Raw genomic sequence first — 15,164 nt, 5'->3', positions numbered from 1 at the left:
AGGAGAGAATCCCAAGCAGAGCCTGATGTGGGGCTCCAGCCCACAAACCATGAAACCATGACCTGATCAAGAGTCGGATGCTTAACTGAGACACCCACGCACTCCTAAAGGAAATCTTTCTGAGAACATTATGTCTACCAAAATGTTGTGGTAGTTTATTTACTACAGTCTGGCAGGTTCCTATATGTTTGCTAATTGAGAAAGGGCAAAAGTTTAGTCTCCTGTAGATCTTCAGAGGGCAGGAGAGGAGGGTGTGTGTGTGTGTGTGTGTGTGTGTGTGTGTGTGTGTGTGTGTGTTATCAATGGAAGGACAGGGCTAGGGATAAGGTCACTGGCTTAAACCTGGCGTCTCCTAGAAATGACACTGATCAGGCACTCTCCTCGTTTACTCAGGAGGGGCTGGTTCTCTTGCGGCTGCAGCCCTGGGGTCTGCCAGAATGAGGCCAGATGTGGGGTGGTAGGTGCTCTCTTCCACTTGGGGGTCCAGCTCCTGCTGTCTTTGGACAAGGAACCAATGCTCTAAAGCCTGCTTTTCTAATGGGACACTAAAGCGAGGACACCGCGGAGGCCAGGCTTCCTCACGCGCATCCGATCGGGGAAGGTGCAGTTCCGTTCCACAGTTGGAGCGGGATGGCAGGCCGGCGTGGGGGAAGGGAGAAGTCGGTGGAGAGGAGGGAGGGACCATATCCGGGAGAGTGGTAGCTTCCGACCAGTGGTCGCGCTTCCGGAGAGGCGCTTCCGGTGGTGGCGGCAGCAGCGGCTGTGGTGGTTCCGGGTGTCTTTGTCCCCCCGGTGTCGCGGCCCTGGCCCGCAGGTGGGTTGGGGGGGCCCCCGCCGCCCCTCTGCCCCTTCGCCCCTCCCCCGGCCGAGGGGCTGCGAGGGCCGGGCAGCAAAGATGCACGGGGCGCGGAAGGGGCCGAGCCCCCCTTCGGACTGCAAGTCCCGTCTCCCTGGCAACGGCCTCGGCCCTGGGGGCGGGCGGGAGGAGGAGAAACCGCGCGCCTTCGTCCTCCCACGGTGGCCCCGCCGCGGCCCGGCCCGGGAGGCCCGGTGCCGGCGGCTACTGAGGCGGGAGCGGAGGCCCAGGGAGCACGGGAGCAGGAGCGCGGGCGGGCGCGCTGCCGGATTCGCGTTCGGCCGAGCCACAGGGCTACCTTCCTACCAGCCCGTCCGGGGAACAACGGGCCGGGCTTCCGGGGAGAGGGCCCACACCTTCTCTCCAGCACCAGCCTCCTCCATTTTTCCGGGCCTTGCGTGGAGCATTTTGGCGGATATATTTGAATGAATGAATGTCACTGGGGCTCTTTCCAATCCCCCCCACTCTCCCCAAGCATCTGCGGGTGGTGTGGCATAGTGAGAGGAGCGTTAAGTTGTTGGCGACCTGAGTGCGAGTCTCAGTTTTGTCACCAACTGGTTCTGTGTGGCCCTGGGCAAGTCTCTTAATCTCTTTGAGCTTCAGTTTCCTTTTCTTTCAGATAGCTTGACAGTATCACCCACCACTAAGTTATTGTGAAGGCAAACTGGAACAATGTAATTTTTTCATTTCCTGCCCCTCTTTATGTTCTCTCCATCTCCATTCATTTTCAGTACCCACCTCACCTTTATTAAGATCTCAGTTACTTTTGTGGGGGGCGGGGGGAGGGCTCGGTGGAAAATTTCCCTCTAAGCTGTTAACACTGCTTTTTCAATTAAAGGTTTTTTCTAAGACTCTGAAAGAGGACAGCATTCCCAATGTCCCAGTTTAAGCGCCAGCGGATCAACCCGCTTCCAGGGGGACGCAACTTCTCAGGTGATCACCTTTATTCCTGTTCGGCTTCAAACTGGGTAGTAGTTCGTGCTTTGGAGGTAGTCTTTTAAAATGTGGCTTTTGGGGTTTCCTTGGTGGAGTGTGATTGGTTGCCAGCGTTTCATAGGAAACTAGGAGATGAGCTCTTGGTGGCCAGTGAAACCCTGTGGAGGAGTTGGTTAGAGCCACTTTGCTCTTTGGGCCTCCCGTATCTTTGAGCTGACTCCAGTGCTCAAAATGGTAGGCGCACTTCCTGGAGGTTGCTTCTCTGTCCACATAGGCGCAGCTTCAACATCTCTTCTGGGTCCTCCTCCTGGTTTGCTCACTCCTCCTGTGGCCACAGACCTGTCCCAAAATGCCAGGCACCTTCAGGTAGGTTGGGCATTTTTTCTAGTGAGTTTCAACACTCAAGACTACCACAGCATGCATGGGTGCCTGGTGCTTTCATTCTTGCATTGCTATGTTCATCCTTCCTGACACTCCCGGCCTGAGCCAGGATGGAGGTGACTAGACACCTCTGACTGGGGAGTCCGAAGTCCTGGCTCTAGGGAGATCTTTAGGCTGCTTCTGGGAATTAGAAAACTGGAAATCCTAGAAGCAGCTGGTGACCTTAGAATCAGCGTGATCTCCCCCCATTCCTCCACAGTAGATTATAACTATTGCACATGCGTGCCTCCTTCATGTGAACCTTGATGCAATACTCTGCTGAGCCCGGTGCGGTTTGGCTGGAGAGGAGATGCTAATGGCAGAGTGTGGACAGATGCTCTCTATGACTTTCAAACTGCACTATTCTCTTACAGGGTGGGGAGAAGCAGCGGGTCTTCACTGGCATTGTTACCAGCTTGCATGACTACTTTGGGGTGGTGGATGAAGAGGTCTTTTTTCAGCTAAGGTAGGCTTGAGGTTAGTCCCCTTCTGGAAATGCTTATTCAGTTCAGTTCTGTCACCATGCTGGTGGGACCCCTCTGAAGCCATTGCTTTGCTGTTTTTATGCAAGGTGTGAGAAATCTTGATGGGAAGGGCCTCATAGGGGCAGTCAAGGTGGCTTGGCCAGGGTCTCTCTCCTGACTGGGTCTCCTGGCTTGTGTGCTGGCAGTGTGGTGAAGGGCCGGCTGCCCCAGCTGGGTGAGAAGGTGCTGGTGAAGGCTGCATACAACCCAGGCCAGGCAGTGCCCTGGAATGCTGTCAAGGTGCAAACCCTCTCCAACCAGGTATCCATCTTTCCTCGGCATGTGCGTTGGAAAGGGGAGGGAGGGAAGCCCCTGTGCCCTGAAAGCTGGGCGAGAACCTTACTTTTGTCAAGAGGTGGGGCTGCATCTTTCCAAGGTGGTGAGCAGATCAACCATGGGATGCCCTGACTTTCCTGGTTATTGTTCTGCAGCCCCTGCTGAAATCCCCAGCACCTCCCCTTCTACATGTGGCAGCCCTGGGCCAGAAGCAAGGGATTCTGGGAGCTCAGCCCCAGCTGATCTTCCAGCCTCACCGGATTCCCCCGCTCTTTCCTCAGAAGCGTGCGTACCAGTGGCGTGGATGTTGGGATTTGCCTTTATAGGGTACTCTGGTTGAATGGGCCTGTAACTCTCAGGTTTGCTCTCAGAATGGAAGTGGGTACTTCTGTCACTGGAAGAAAGGGACAGGGAAGTTGGGCAGATATTTAGGGTTTTTGAGTCACCAACCATTTCTTCTCTGCAGCTCTGAGTCTCTTCCAAACATCCCACACACTTCATCTGAGCCACCTGAACAGATTTCCTGCTCGGGGCCCTCATGGACGATTGGATCAGGGCCGAAGGTAAGAGAATGATTAAGCAGGGAAGATATTTTATTTGCCCCTAGGAACAGTGTCCCTTTCTCTGCCACCTGTTGACGCTAACATTCTCTTTCTGCAGCTAGATTTCTCTTTCTAGCTAGGCCCTTTACCCTGAAACAGGCTGATGCATTGAGATGTATATGCAAATATTAGAACTATATAAACTGGTTCAGCAAGCAGGGATTTGATGTAGTTCAGCTTTCAAAATACCATATTGAATTTTTAAAATACATAATTTTCTCTTTTATTTTTAGTCCTTAAGATTGAGGTGTCAAAAAATCAAAACTATCAAGAAAATGATAATTGTCCAAAAAACATAACATTGTAGTGTAGGTTTTATTTGCTGATATAAAACGTGTTTGTTTATATATGCTACACATCAGTGTAGTGTTAGAATGTAAATGTGTATGTCGCACTCTGCCCTCAAGCCCAGGCCTGTGCCTTGAACATGCAGATAGATTCATGGCCCCTCTGCAGCCGGCATAGTGACTCTGGGACTTTGGAGGTGTCCTAGGCCATCTTCTGTCATCCGTGAGCTACAGGGACCGCGAGAGCATGCTGCCTGTTCCCTTTAGCTCCTGTGTCCTTATCCCACCTTACTCTCTCTCTAAAAGGTTTCGCTTTTATCCTTAAGAGTTAAGCTCTGGACTGGTTTGCTTAAGACTGGTTTTAGTTCTTCTGTTGGTCCTCATTTTAATTTTTTATTATGGAAAATTGTAAATATAGGTAAAACAAACAAAAAGATGATGAACCCTCATATACCCACCATCCAGCCTCAACAAGTATCAATATTTTCCATTCTTTTTCATCTGTACGTCCATCTATTCCCTGCCTTCTACCTTTTTTTAATTAAAAAAATGTTTTATGGCAAATACTATATAGGTTGGAATGCACAAATCTCATCCAGTTTTGACAAATGGGGAATCCCATGTAACCCTCACCCCAGTTAAGATATAAAACATTTCCGTCACTCCAGAAAGGTCTCTCATATTCAGGTTCTTTTTTAACTCAGGGAAAAAGTTTAGGCAGAGGGCATAGTCTGCTGAAGCTAGTGGTGGTTCCCTTGGGCTAGGTCATTATGATTTCTAACTAGGAGGATGGTTCTCTCGTAGATCTAGGATTGTTCTCCACCATGTCCCCACTACATGAAACACTTTGTCCTGTTCTCAAGTGACTGGTATATATTTTGCATACACCTGCACCCCTTCCTTGTCCCTGTGCATTTTCCTGGTCTTCAGTTTCCAAGGAGTTTCTACCTGTCACATTCTGTGAGTTTATTAAAGGCTTTATTACCAAATCCCAGCAAGTGCCCTCAGGGATAATGTAGCTTGGGTGGAAATCAATGGCTGCTGTTGACTTTTTGCTTTAGGTTCAAATTCAGTCTTTCTGTACAGTCATATGCATTTGATTGTCCTGGACATGCTAAGCCCTGTGTAAGGCCTGTTGGTATTACTTTTGCCATAATGCTTCTGTGTTATGGTTTCTAGAGAAAGGAGACATTACCACTGGCAGGGAGATACACCATTAGTCAGTGCAGAGAATTTGCAAAGTAGGAAAGGGGGCAGTAGGAGTTCGGTCACTCTGGGACGACAGCAATTTACAAAGGAGTCAGGCTGTGTTAGCATTTTGGCTGGAAGCCAAGTTTTATTTTAAATTTCAGGTTCTGGGATGGAGGTAACAGTGTCTCCGTTGGACTGCCAGTACTGAACTACTGAGGTTTTTTGGACAGGTGTGTCCAGCGGGATATGCCATCTCAGTATCCTGCTGAGGTTACAGAGATGTCTCTCACTGGTACTGCTTTCCAATGTGTTCCTGACGATTCACAGTAAGGAGAGAAAACTGGCCATTGATTCCAGGATTCAGTGGGACGTCCGGTTTCACTAGGGGTGGACAGCATTTCCCAAAGAGTTCACTCCAGTCATGGGTGAGCTGGAGAGAGCTGTCAGAATTACTGTGTTAGAAATGTGGAAGCTGACATTCTGTAAAGGCGAGATTAGAAGGCAGCTTTTGGATGGAGATGCTAATGAGCAGGGAAATTAGCCAGGCAGATAGAGAAAAGAAAAAAAACCCTCTGTGTTAAATGTAATGAACTTAGATGCTCAGGGCCGTAATGACAAGGGAAACAATGCAGACAGGTCTGAGGGGAAGAGCAGAGGCCTTCTGGCAAATAGACTGCAGGCAGCCCAGTTACCTGGGCAGGAAGACCTGACAGTTGATTTTACTTCTCTAGAGACACAGGAGTTTGTTTTCCCCTCATCAAACTGGCATTTTTTTTAATGGTCTAAAGGTTTTTCTCTTCTACTTTTTTTTAGAGGTGGGGAGGGGCAGAGGAAAGAGAATCTTAAGCAGGAACCAGATCTCACAACCATGAGATCACTACCTGAGCCAAAATCAAGAGTCAGATGCTTAACCAACTGAACCACCCAGGCACCCCTCTTCTATTTTTATTTATTGAATCCATAACGTAGTGATAACTATAATAAGTATTATATCATAGAAGTGTATAAAGTAGTACATGCTATTATATAAAGCCAAAATAGTATAAAAATGAGTCATTTCCTCTTTCCCTTTAAAGGTAATAACCATTCTTAAACACCTTTAGAAAATAATTTTGAAAAGAGAAATTATTTACGGCTGCTTTTTTCCCTATGTCCTTTTCTGGTCTTTATAGAGAAACACACTTTTTATGACTCTAATTAAAAAATTAAAAAGTTTTAATTTTAGAGTCCACATTACTATCTTTTAAGTATTTTTTTTGAGAGTGCGAGTAAGCGCACATGCGTGAGTGTGGGGGCGGGGCAGACAGAGAGAGAGAGAATCCCAAGCAGGCTCCATGCTGTCAGTGCAGAGCCCCATTCAGGTCTTGGTCTTGCAACCATGATATGACCTGAGCTGAAATCAAGAGTCGGATGCTTAACCAACTGAGCCACCCAGGTGCCCTAGAGTCCAAATTATTTTTATACATTATGATTAAGGTGATTAAACATTTTTTTCCATATTGCAGTTTAATCCTCACGATTGTTTTAACGGCTGTTTGATTATTGTATTTATTTACTATAAAAGTTCAGGTGTTGCTGGATGTGAATATGGTTTTCTTACTCTTGGTTTGAATTTTTTCCACTGTTTATAACCTCTGTTTTTCTTTTGAATTAACTTCCTTGGGATAAATTTTCAAGAGTGGAATTACTGGACCAAAGGGTTTGAGTGTTTTTCTGACTTTAACGTGTATTGTTAAGGGTTTGTTACGAGAATGGTCTCTTAATAAAACTTGCTTTATAGAACCCTTTGCATGGTAGCATATATGTCTCATGTTAGAAATCAGTTAAAATCTTTGCTCGTTTCAAAAAATTATATGTTCACTGTAATTTTTAAAGTTCAGAAAATATAAAAAATAAAATTACAAGTTTTACCAGAGGCATTCATCGTTAATACTTTTTTTTTTTTTTAAGATTTTTTTTTTTTTTTAAGTAATCTCTATATCCAATGTGGGGCTCAAACTTACAACACTGAGATCAAGAGTCATATGCTCCATGGACTGAGCCAGCCAGGTGCCCCAATACTTTATTTCTTTTCAGTTTTTAAAAGGTTATTTTGCACAGTTGAGGCACTACTGTATACATATTACTGTGTACTAGTCTTTGCTTATCATGGGTGGTTTTCTGCTATTAGAAATATTTAAATACTCATTTTAATAACTTTATAGCTATGTGTCATAGGGCTGTTGGCATGGCTTCTTTATCCATTTCCTTGATGTTGGGGATTCAGACTGTTTCCTTGTCATGCCAGTGTATTGAATCTTAATGTAACAGTGTGGTTTCTTCCTTCCGGTGACGGGCCAACTTCCAGCGATGACTATGACTCCAAGAAACGCAAACAGCGGGCTGGTGGAGAGCCTTGGGGTGCTAAGAAACCACGGCATGACCTGCCTCCTTACCGGGTCCATCTCACTCCCTATACTGTGGACAGGTGAGTGGCAAGGCTGGGGTGGGGGCTGAGGCTCACAGCTGGTAACAGCTTCTTGTGTAAATGAAATACAGTCTATGCAAGAGACTGTGTGTATATGGGGTCATGTGCTTGGACCTTTTTGTTTGTTTTTTTAATGTGACAGTTTTTTAATTTCTAAGTCTCAAATTTGGACCAGCGTAGCACCACTTACATGGGTTCCCTGATAGAACTTCTGTGATTTGATCACCAGAAATACTTCTGCCAGGTTATCGTTAAGGCTTACCAATTCAAATTCGAGTACCCAGTACTAGTTCTAATTCAAGTGGAAACTACAGATCGTAAGAGCCCTGGGACTCGTTTTCCAGGGAACCTCTCAATCCTTTTTCAAGTGCTGTACGGTGTATGAGGACTCTGGCCTGCAAGCCTACCTATCTCACTTAGCAACTCACTGACAGAGGTAGATGAGCGATTCCAGATTCCATCCAGCAGTGGAGAGGCAGGGCTCCAGCCACTGCCCCAGTAGCAAAGTTCACTTAAGCCCGAGCTGAGGTGGGGTGGTGGCCTCCTGGCTACTGCTCAAGGTGGAAGGGAAAGAGGGCTGTTCCCGCTCTACCTGGCATCACCGCTTCCTGTCCACGGGGCCAGGCAGGACCTCTCCTGTGCTCCATGCTGAGCCACCTGCCTCACAAGACAGTGTGGTCCCTACATCAGCCCTGCATCAGGGCTGCATGTAGAGCCTCCTCACATCAGTCCAAATGTGACTGCGAACAATTTGCCACACACAATGTGTCTTTTTGAATGTATATAGAAGCTTCTTGTATGTACTGTTTGGTATTTTGCTTTTTCACTTAATACATCTTGGAATTTCTTCCATGTTAACGTTTATTAGGTTGGGGTTGCATTCTTTTCAGCAACTAGACAATACTCCACTGAATGGACAGACACTTTAGCCAGTTCTCCATTTTCACTTTTTAATCCTAAACATTGTTGTAGTAAACATTCTTCTACAAACATCTGTGTGAACAGGCACAAGTATTCTGTTGAGATCAGTTCCTAGAACTGGAGTAGCTGGCTCAAAGGTCTGATTTTAAACTTGGACATATATTGCCAGTTCTGTCCAAGAGACTGTGTCGATCTACATTCTCGCCAGTGGGGCATGAGGTACTTGTTTCTTCCTGCTGCAGCCGGTGTACCCTTGTCAAACGTTTGGATCTTTGTCAGTCTCATAGGTGAAAAGTGATCCTCTGATTTGCATTTCTTTAATTTTAAGTGAGATAGAGCATGTTTTCACAGGCTGTTAAGTCTCTTTTCTTTTTCTGTTAAGTATCTGTTGATGTCAGTTTTCTCAGACTTGTCAACTTTCTGTTAGTCATTTGTGGGCTCCTCATATCAAGACGGTTGAGCCTTAGCTGTCGTGGATTGTAAATGTTTTTCTGTTTTTTCTTCTCCAGTTTGACTTTATTTTGCAATTAGAAGTTGAAGCATTTTAGTGGTCAAATCTCCATCTTTTTCTTTTCAGAGACGTCTTCTTTCCCAGGTTAGAAAATATTTTGCCCTTTCCCCTCCAAGTCTTTTATAGTTCCATTTTTTATTTTTTATTTTTTTGGTTTATTTATTTATTCTGAAAGAGAGCAGGAGAGGTGCAGAGAGAGGGAGAGAGAGAATCCTAAGCAGGCTCCACACTGTCAGCATGGAGCCTGACATGGGGCCTAAACTCATGATATGGTTCCATTTTTAAAAATAATTTAGCCTTGCCCAGTCTGGATCTTTGCTTTCTTCCTGCAGCCCCACCTGTGACTTCTTAGAACTCCAGCGCCGCTACCGCAGCCTCCTGGTTCCCTCAGATTTTCTGGCTGTGTGTCTGAGCTGGCTGTCAGCCTTTCCTCTGAGCCAGCCCTTTTCCCTCCATCATCCAAGCCGTATCCAGGTATCTTCTGAGAAGGAGCCAGCTCCAGACACTGGTGCTGAGCCCATCCCTGCAGACAGCGATCCCGCTTATAGTTCCAAGGTAAGTGGGCTGAGGTCCTGCCGCTTTGTCCCGTTGTCGGAGGCTGAGAAAGCTCTCGAGTGTGTCCTTCACGCTGCCCCTGCACAGGTACTGCTGCTCTCTTCCCCGGGACTGGAGGAATTGTATCGTTGTTGCATGCTCTTTGTGGATGACATGGCTGAGCCAAGGGAGACACCAGAACATCCTTTGAAGCAGATTAAGGTAAGAGCTGGTGTCCGTGAGGCAGGATGCAGTCATTGATAATGTCCAGGCCCTGTCAGGTTTTCGGCAGCTTGGCTCCTATTCGTGAACTTGTAGAAACCAGCAGTCTCAGAACTGAAATACCACTACCACTCACTTCACCAGGACCGTATGGCTCAGGATCTTCTTGTCAGAAAAAGTTACATGGCTGGTTCACGTTCATGGGTAGAGAGATCCACCCCTCCCTGCTTCCCACCCTGTGTGGGGGATTCTTCACCACATCCTGCTGCTTTCACTCTCAGGGGTGTAGGCTGCCTCACGGGAGATCCAGGTAATTGGGTTTTTGTTTTTGTTTTGTGTTTTTAATCTCGGATCCATTTTTGCAGTTTTTGCTGGGCCGGAAAGAAGAAGAGGCGGTGCTGGTTGGGGGTGAATGGTCTCCCTCTCTGGATGGCCTCGACCCCAAGGGCGACCCGCAGGTGCTAGTCCGCACCGCTATCCGCTGTGCGCAAGCCCAGACCGGCATTGACTTGAGCACCTGCACAAAGTGGTGAGTGGCTGCCCCAGGCTTGTCTGTGGCTGGCCCTCTGTATTGGGGAGACTGTTCAGGAGGTCAAATTCCTGTGCCTTTCTGACCTGTTAGCTCTCTTCTGTGTCCTAGTCCTACCTCATTCCTCCCTCTGGCCCTCAGTGACGGTCACCTTGGTCATGAGCATGACTAGGAATGTGTATGTGTGTTGAGGGCCAGCTGACCCTCCAAGGCTCATCAGATGTGATCCCTCCGCCATATTAGCGGTCCTTGTTGCTTGTAGCACCTTGGTTAGTAATTGTCTCCTTATTTGCAAGTCTCTCCATTGATGAACCATTTCTTGAAGACTTCGTCTCTTCTGTTTTTGTATTTTCAAAGCTTCGTATGCAGTATGTGCTCATTAAGTGTTGACTGAAGCACTTGCTTGTGAAGGTCATGGGTCAGTTCTTCCTTCTTCCTTTTGCTGTGAGCAGGTGGCGCTTTGCTGAGTTTCAGTACCTACAACCGGGCCCACCGAGGCGGCTCCAGACTGTGGTGGTGTACCTGCCAGACGTCTGGACCATCATGCCTACTTTGGAAGAGTGGGAGGCCCTGTGCCAGCAGAAAGCTGCAGAGGCAGCTCCCCCACCCCAAGAGGTGTCCGTGGTAAGACTGAGCCTTACAAATAAGGGGGCAGAGTAGATGCCCTGACCCCTGGGCCCAGGTGGTCACCGCTCTTGGCTTTTGTCACAGGAAGCAGAGCCAACGGAACAGGCAGCTGATGTATCAGAGCAAGCAGCAGACGCCTCTAAACAGAATGCAGAGAACCCAGAGGCCACCGCACAGCAGGAAGTGGACACCGATCTCCCAGAGGCCCCTCCACCCCCTCTAGAACCTGCTGTCATGGCACGCCCTGGCTGTGTAAACCTGTCCCTCCATAGTATTGTGGAGGACCGGAGGCCAAAAGAAAGGATCTCTTTTGAAGTAAGTGTAGGAGTCTGGGTGGGCTGTGCAGTAGGGTATCTGGGACGGCAGGGCTTGAACATTCCCCTTTTCCTGATGCTCGGGGACCTCTGCTGACTCTCCTACCAGGTGATGGTGTTGGCTGAACTGTTTCTGGAGATGCTGCAGAGGGATTTTGGCTATAGGATTTATAAGATGCTGCTGAGCCTTCCTGAAAAGGTTGTGGCCCCACCTGAACCTGAGAAAGAGGAGGCAGCTAAGGAAGAAGAAGCAGTCAAGGAAGAGGCTGCCAAGGAGTCCAAGGACGAGGTACAGAGTGAGGGCACAGCTGCCGAGTCAGACGCCCCACCGGTGAGTACCTCTGCTGCCCTGCACGGGCACTGGGGCTGCACACAGTAGTGCTGCGCCATACCAGGCGCTGCTGGGGGGCCTCACGGGGCTCCTCTCACCACTCCTCTCGCTGCCCGTGTGTGCCTTGCCACCTGGCATGTCCTCGGGAGCAGGGCACCTCGCTCTCCCACCTGGCTGTGCAGCTAGGAGGTGGTGTGCTGAGGAGAGGGGAGGCGGGCCTGGCGGCGTGGTTGGCCTGCGAGGGTGGCACAGAAGCCTCGGTTACTAATGCTGTGGGGAGGACGGGTGTTTGGGCTGCTTGATGGTTAACTAGAGCGCCGCATCTTCTTAGCCCTTTCTAAAGCACATAGGTCTGTTTCTTGCCTGATGCCATCAAGTACACATATAATTTCTTATGGGACCGTGACTGACTCCCAAAGAAAACTCCGGGTGCCCTGGAGCCGCCCTGGTGTGCTCTGAACCCCACGTAATGAAGTGCAGTAAATGGGAGCGTGTGTACAAACCCTGAACGTGTGTACAAACGGTGCCTGAACACGGTTGATGCTCAACTGTTGGCTGTTCTAATTGTTAGCAGTTAGAGATGACCATTCTCATCCGGGTCTGTTTCTAGAAGGAGGATGGGCTTTTGCCCAAACCTCCATCTTCTGGGGGAGAGGAAGAAGAGAAACCCCGGGGTGAGGCATCTGAGGACCTCTGTGAGATGGCACTTGATCCGGAACTACTGCTCCTGAGGGACGACGGAGAGGAGGAGTTCGGTACGTGCAGGCACCACACAGTGGCCTCCTGGCTCTGTGGCTGGACTGCTCTCCTGTTACGGCTATGGGATTTGGGCCCGTGTGGTCCCTGCTCCAAGCTTATCTCAGGCTTTCTGCAGCAGGAGCCAAGCTGGAGGATTCTGAGGTCCGGTCGGTTGCCTCAAACCAATCGGAGATGGAGTTCTCTTCTCTTCAGGACATGGTGAGACCTCTCTTCCATCCCCCAAGAGTCCGTGAGGCTTATTAGCAAGGTCTCTGACTCACTCCTGGGAGAGGGAAACTTTTACCATTTGATTCCGGTTGACAAAAACCAGAATGTGGTTCTTGGCTCATGGAGTGGGGTGTTCATAGGATCGAGGGCACTTCAGTATCTCCATCTGGGTGAATCTGAGTGAGGTATCTGATCTAGGAGCGCACTCACTTCCTCTGTGTGTAAAAGTGGCCTGGGGGCCTGTCTCCAGGCGGAAGGGTGCCCTGGTGTCATTAGGTCAGCTACGTCCTAGGCGCTTTAGCCGCTGAAAGAACTCTTTGTAAATCTTGTCCATCCTCGTTTCTCTTGCAGCCCAAGGAGCTGGACCCCTCTGCCGTGCTCCCTTTGGACTGTCTCCTTGCTTTTGTCTTCTTTGACGCCAACTGGTGTGGCTACTTGCACCGGCGGGACTTGGAGAGGATCCTGCTTACCCTTGGGCTCCGGCTCAGTGCAGAGCAGGTGCCTTCTCTCACATCCTCTCCGCCCTTTCCAAGACGGCCTCCCCTAACGTTACATGCAGACACTGGACTCCTGTGGGTGGCTCAGAGAGCTCTAGTTCTAGGCACTTGCATACCATGGGGGCAAGGGCTCGCTTCTTCTCATCAGTGTCTGGGGCGTATGTCTTCTGCAGGCCAAACAGCTGGTCAGCAGGGTGGTGACCCAGAACATTTGCCAGTACCGGAGCCTTCAGTACAGCCGCCAGGAGGGCACAGACGGTGGGCTTCCTGAGGAGGTGCTCTTTGGTGCGTCCTGGTGCCTGTAGCCTTCTGTGGAGGATGGGCGGGGCACGCTGCTTTCTCCTGAGAACTCTTCCTTCTATCTCTTTCTCGGCCCCTTCTAGGAAACCTGGATCTGCTACCTCCTTCTGGGAAAAGCGCAAAGCCAGGCGCCGCCCCCACAGAACACAAAGGCCTGGTGTCCCACAACGGCAGCCTGATCAATGTGGGGAACCTGTTGCAGCGCGCGGAGCAGCAGGACAGTGGACGGCTCTACCTGGAGAACAAGATTCACACACTGGAACTGAAGCTGGGTGAGTGGCCCGAAGCCGCAGGGACCCGGCACACATAGGACGTGCAGCCGTGGGTGTGGAGATTAAGAGGGGTCCCTCCTTACGCTTCGGGCCTATTGCCCTGTGCGGCAGTGCTTAGCTTCGCAGCGGTCTTTCTGTCGTTTCCCCCCCAGAGGAGAGCCATAACCGCTTCTCAGCCACTGAAGTAACCAACAAGACACTGGCGGCGGAAATGCAGGAGTTGCGGAGCCGGCTGGCCGAGGCCGAGGAGACGGCGCGGACGGCCGAGCGGCAGAAGAACCAGCTGCAGCGACTGCTCCAGGAGTTCCGGAGGCGCCTGACCCCCCTGCAGCTGGAGATGCAGCGGATGGTGGAAAAGGTGAGCCTCTAAGGGCAGAGCCGGCCGACGGTCATTCGTCATTCGTCATTCGGGAGGCTTGGTTGGGGTGACAGGTGACAGCCAGCCAGCACGTCGGTCCTCCTGCCCTTGCGGGGCTTTGCCTCGCCTCGCCTTCTCCACCTACTGGTTTCTTGGGGAATCGGTTGGTAGCAGCTGCAGCCTGGTCTCCCGGGAGGAAGTGCTGCTGTCCTCCCATCTTGGCCCTTTCTCTTGAGTCCTGAGTCCTGATTCTCGTTCTAGGCGGACAGCTGGGTAGAGAAGGAGGAGCCGGCACCTAACAACTGAGGGGCCTGGTGCAGGAGCTGTCCTCCCGTGAGGTCAGCGATGGAGCCTGCTGACGTTCGAGCCCTTTTGGTTCCAGAAAGAAGCTGGAGCAGGACCTGGGAGCCACAGGCAGGGGTGGCTGACCCCTATGCTCAGCCTCCGTAGAGGAGCTCAGGCCATCAGGGTGGGGTCTGTGCTATGTGGGACGGATGCGTGAGGAACCCCGGTTCCACTTAACAACTAAATCCAACACCTTCTGCACCCCTCGAATGTCATTTTGCCCTCCACCTTGGGATTTTTCCTGGGGCCCTTTAGTCTTGTGCTGACTTTTCTCCTGTCCTCTTCCAGTTTAGAATAAGACAGGGGAGGAAAAGGCTTTCGAGTATGTCATAAGGTCTGATGCCAATAAACTGAGGAAACAGACGTGGACTCTGGCAGGGGGTAAGAGCCCTTCCTCTGGATGGCACAAGTCCTGCCAGGTACAGGAGCAGGTTCCTAGGGGAAGGGTCTTCCTTGGCCATCGCAGAAATGGAGTCTGTGCTGGCGAACTCTTGGTGTCGGGCTGTGTCTGCCAGAGAGCACTGTGCTCCAGCCACCCTGGACTTGCCAGAAGAAACCAGCACCTCCCCGTGTTCAGAATGTGGTATTGGCTCTGGCCCAGCCTTTTTCCCTGTTCCCCGGAAGTCTCGCCTCTTTCCATAATCCGTGGTTTCAGTTTGACTTTGTATATAAAGTTGGGTTTTTTTTTTTTTTTTTTTTGGCTTTTTGTTTTTTAAATAAACCAAAGTCAAAAACAAGCTAAGTGTCCTCCACAGCTCTTACCTTCTTCCTCTTCTAGGTCTCCCTGTGCTGCCCCCTTCCTTCTAGTCCTCAGCCTAGCCTCTGCTGGATGGAGGGTGCAGCATCTCCAGAAGGTGGGGCCGGGTGGCAGGAAGATG

General features: G+C 49.9%; 1 protein-coding gene across 7 annotated transcripts; it reads left to right on the top strand.

Annotated features, from left to right (window-relative positions):
• Nucleotides 1-675: 675 nt before the first annotated feature.
• On the top strand, nt 676-15,020 carry CCAR2 (cell cycle and apoptosis regulator 2). Of its 7 annotated transcripts, XM_043561735.1 has the most exons (22): nt 1,298-1,385; nt 1,476-1,530; nt 1,695-1,789; nt 2,067-2,158; nt 2,587-2,678; nt 2,883-2,997; nt 3,168-3,297; nt 3,479-3,575; nt 7,440-7,559; nt 9,324-9,546; nt 9,634-9,747; nt 10,113-10,276; nt 10,729-10,900; nt 10,988-11,218; nt 11,327-11,548; nt 12,159-12,303; nt 12,423-12,505; nt 12,866-13,012; nt 13,185-13,296; nt 13,395-13,583; nt 13,736-13,941; nt 14,203-15,020. In XM_043561735.1, exons 3-22 carry the CDS (start codon nt 1,732-1,734, stop codon nt 14,245-14,247), a joined length of 2,757 nt encoding a protein of 918 aa, XP_043417670.1. In that variant the 5' UTR covers nt 1,298-1,385; nt 1,476-1,530; nt 1,695-1,731; the 3' UTR covers nt 14,248-15,020. The 7 variants fall into 7 exon arrangements, with proteins under 7 accessions (XP_043417683.1, XP_043417676.1, XP_043417647.1 ...); XM_043561741.1 differs by lacking the exons at nt 1,298-1,385; nt 1,476-1,530 and adding an exon at nt 686-814 and having other exon boundaries at nt 12,426-12,505; XM_043561712.1 differs by lacking the exons at nt 1,298-1,385; nt 1,476-1,530 and adding an exon at nt 686-814.
• The last annotated feature ends 144 nt before the right edge of the window (nt 15,021-15,164 follow it).

The sequence above is a fragment of the Prionailurus bengalensis genome, chromosome B1 (genome assembly GCF_016509475.1).
Source record: "Prionailurus bengalensis isolate Pbe53 chromosome B1, Fcat_Pben_1.1_paternal_pri, whole genome shotgun sequence".
Taxonomy (NCBI): domain Eukaryota; kingdom Metazoa; phylum Chordata; class Mammalia; order Carnivora; family Felidae; genus Prionailurus; species Prionailurus bengalensis.
Note: the sequence above shows the minus strand (reverse complement) of the source record. Positions and strands in the feature narration are given on the sequence as shown.

Bases quoted from the DNA above. Each gene is read 5' to 3' on its own strand.
- CCAR2 (XM_043561712.1), top strand. From the start codon at position 1,732: ATGTCCCAGTTTAAGCGCCAGCGGATCAACCCGCTTCCAGGGGGACGC. The intron at 7,560-9,323 runs GTGAGTGGCAAG...TTCTTCCTGCAG, and splicing joins ACTCCCTATACTGTGGACAG to CCCCACCTGTGACTTCTTAG. The intron at 13,297-13,394 runs GTGCGTCCTGGT...GGCCCCTTCTAG, and splicing joins TCCTGAGGAGGTGCTCTTTG to GAAACCTGGATCTGCTACCT.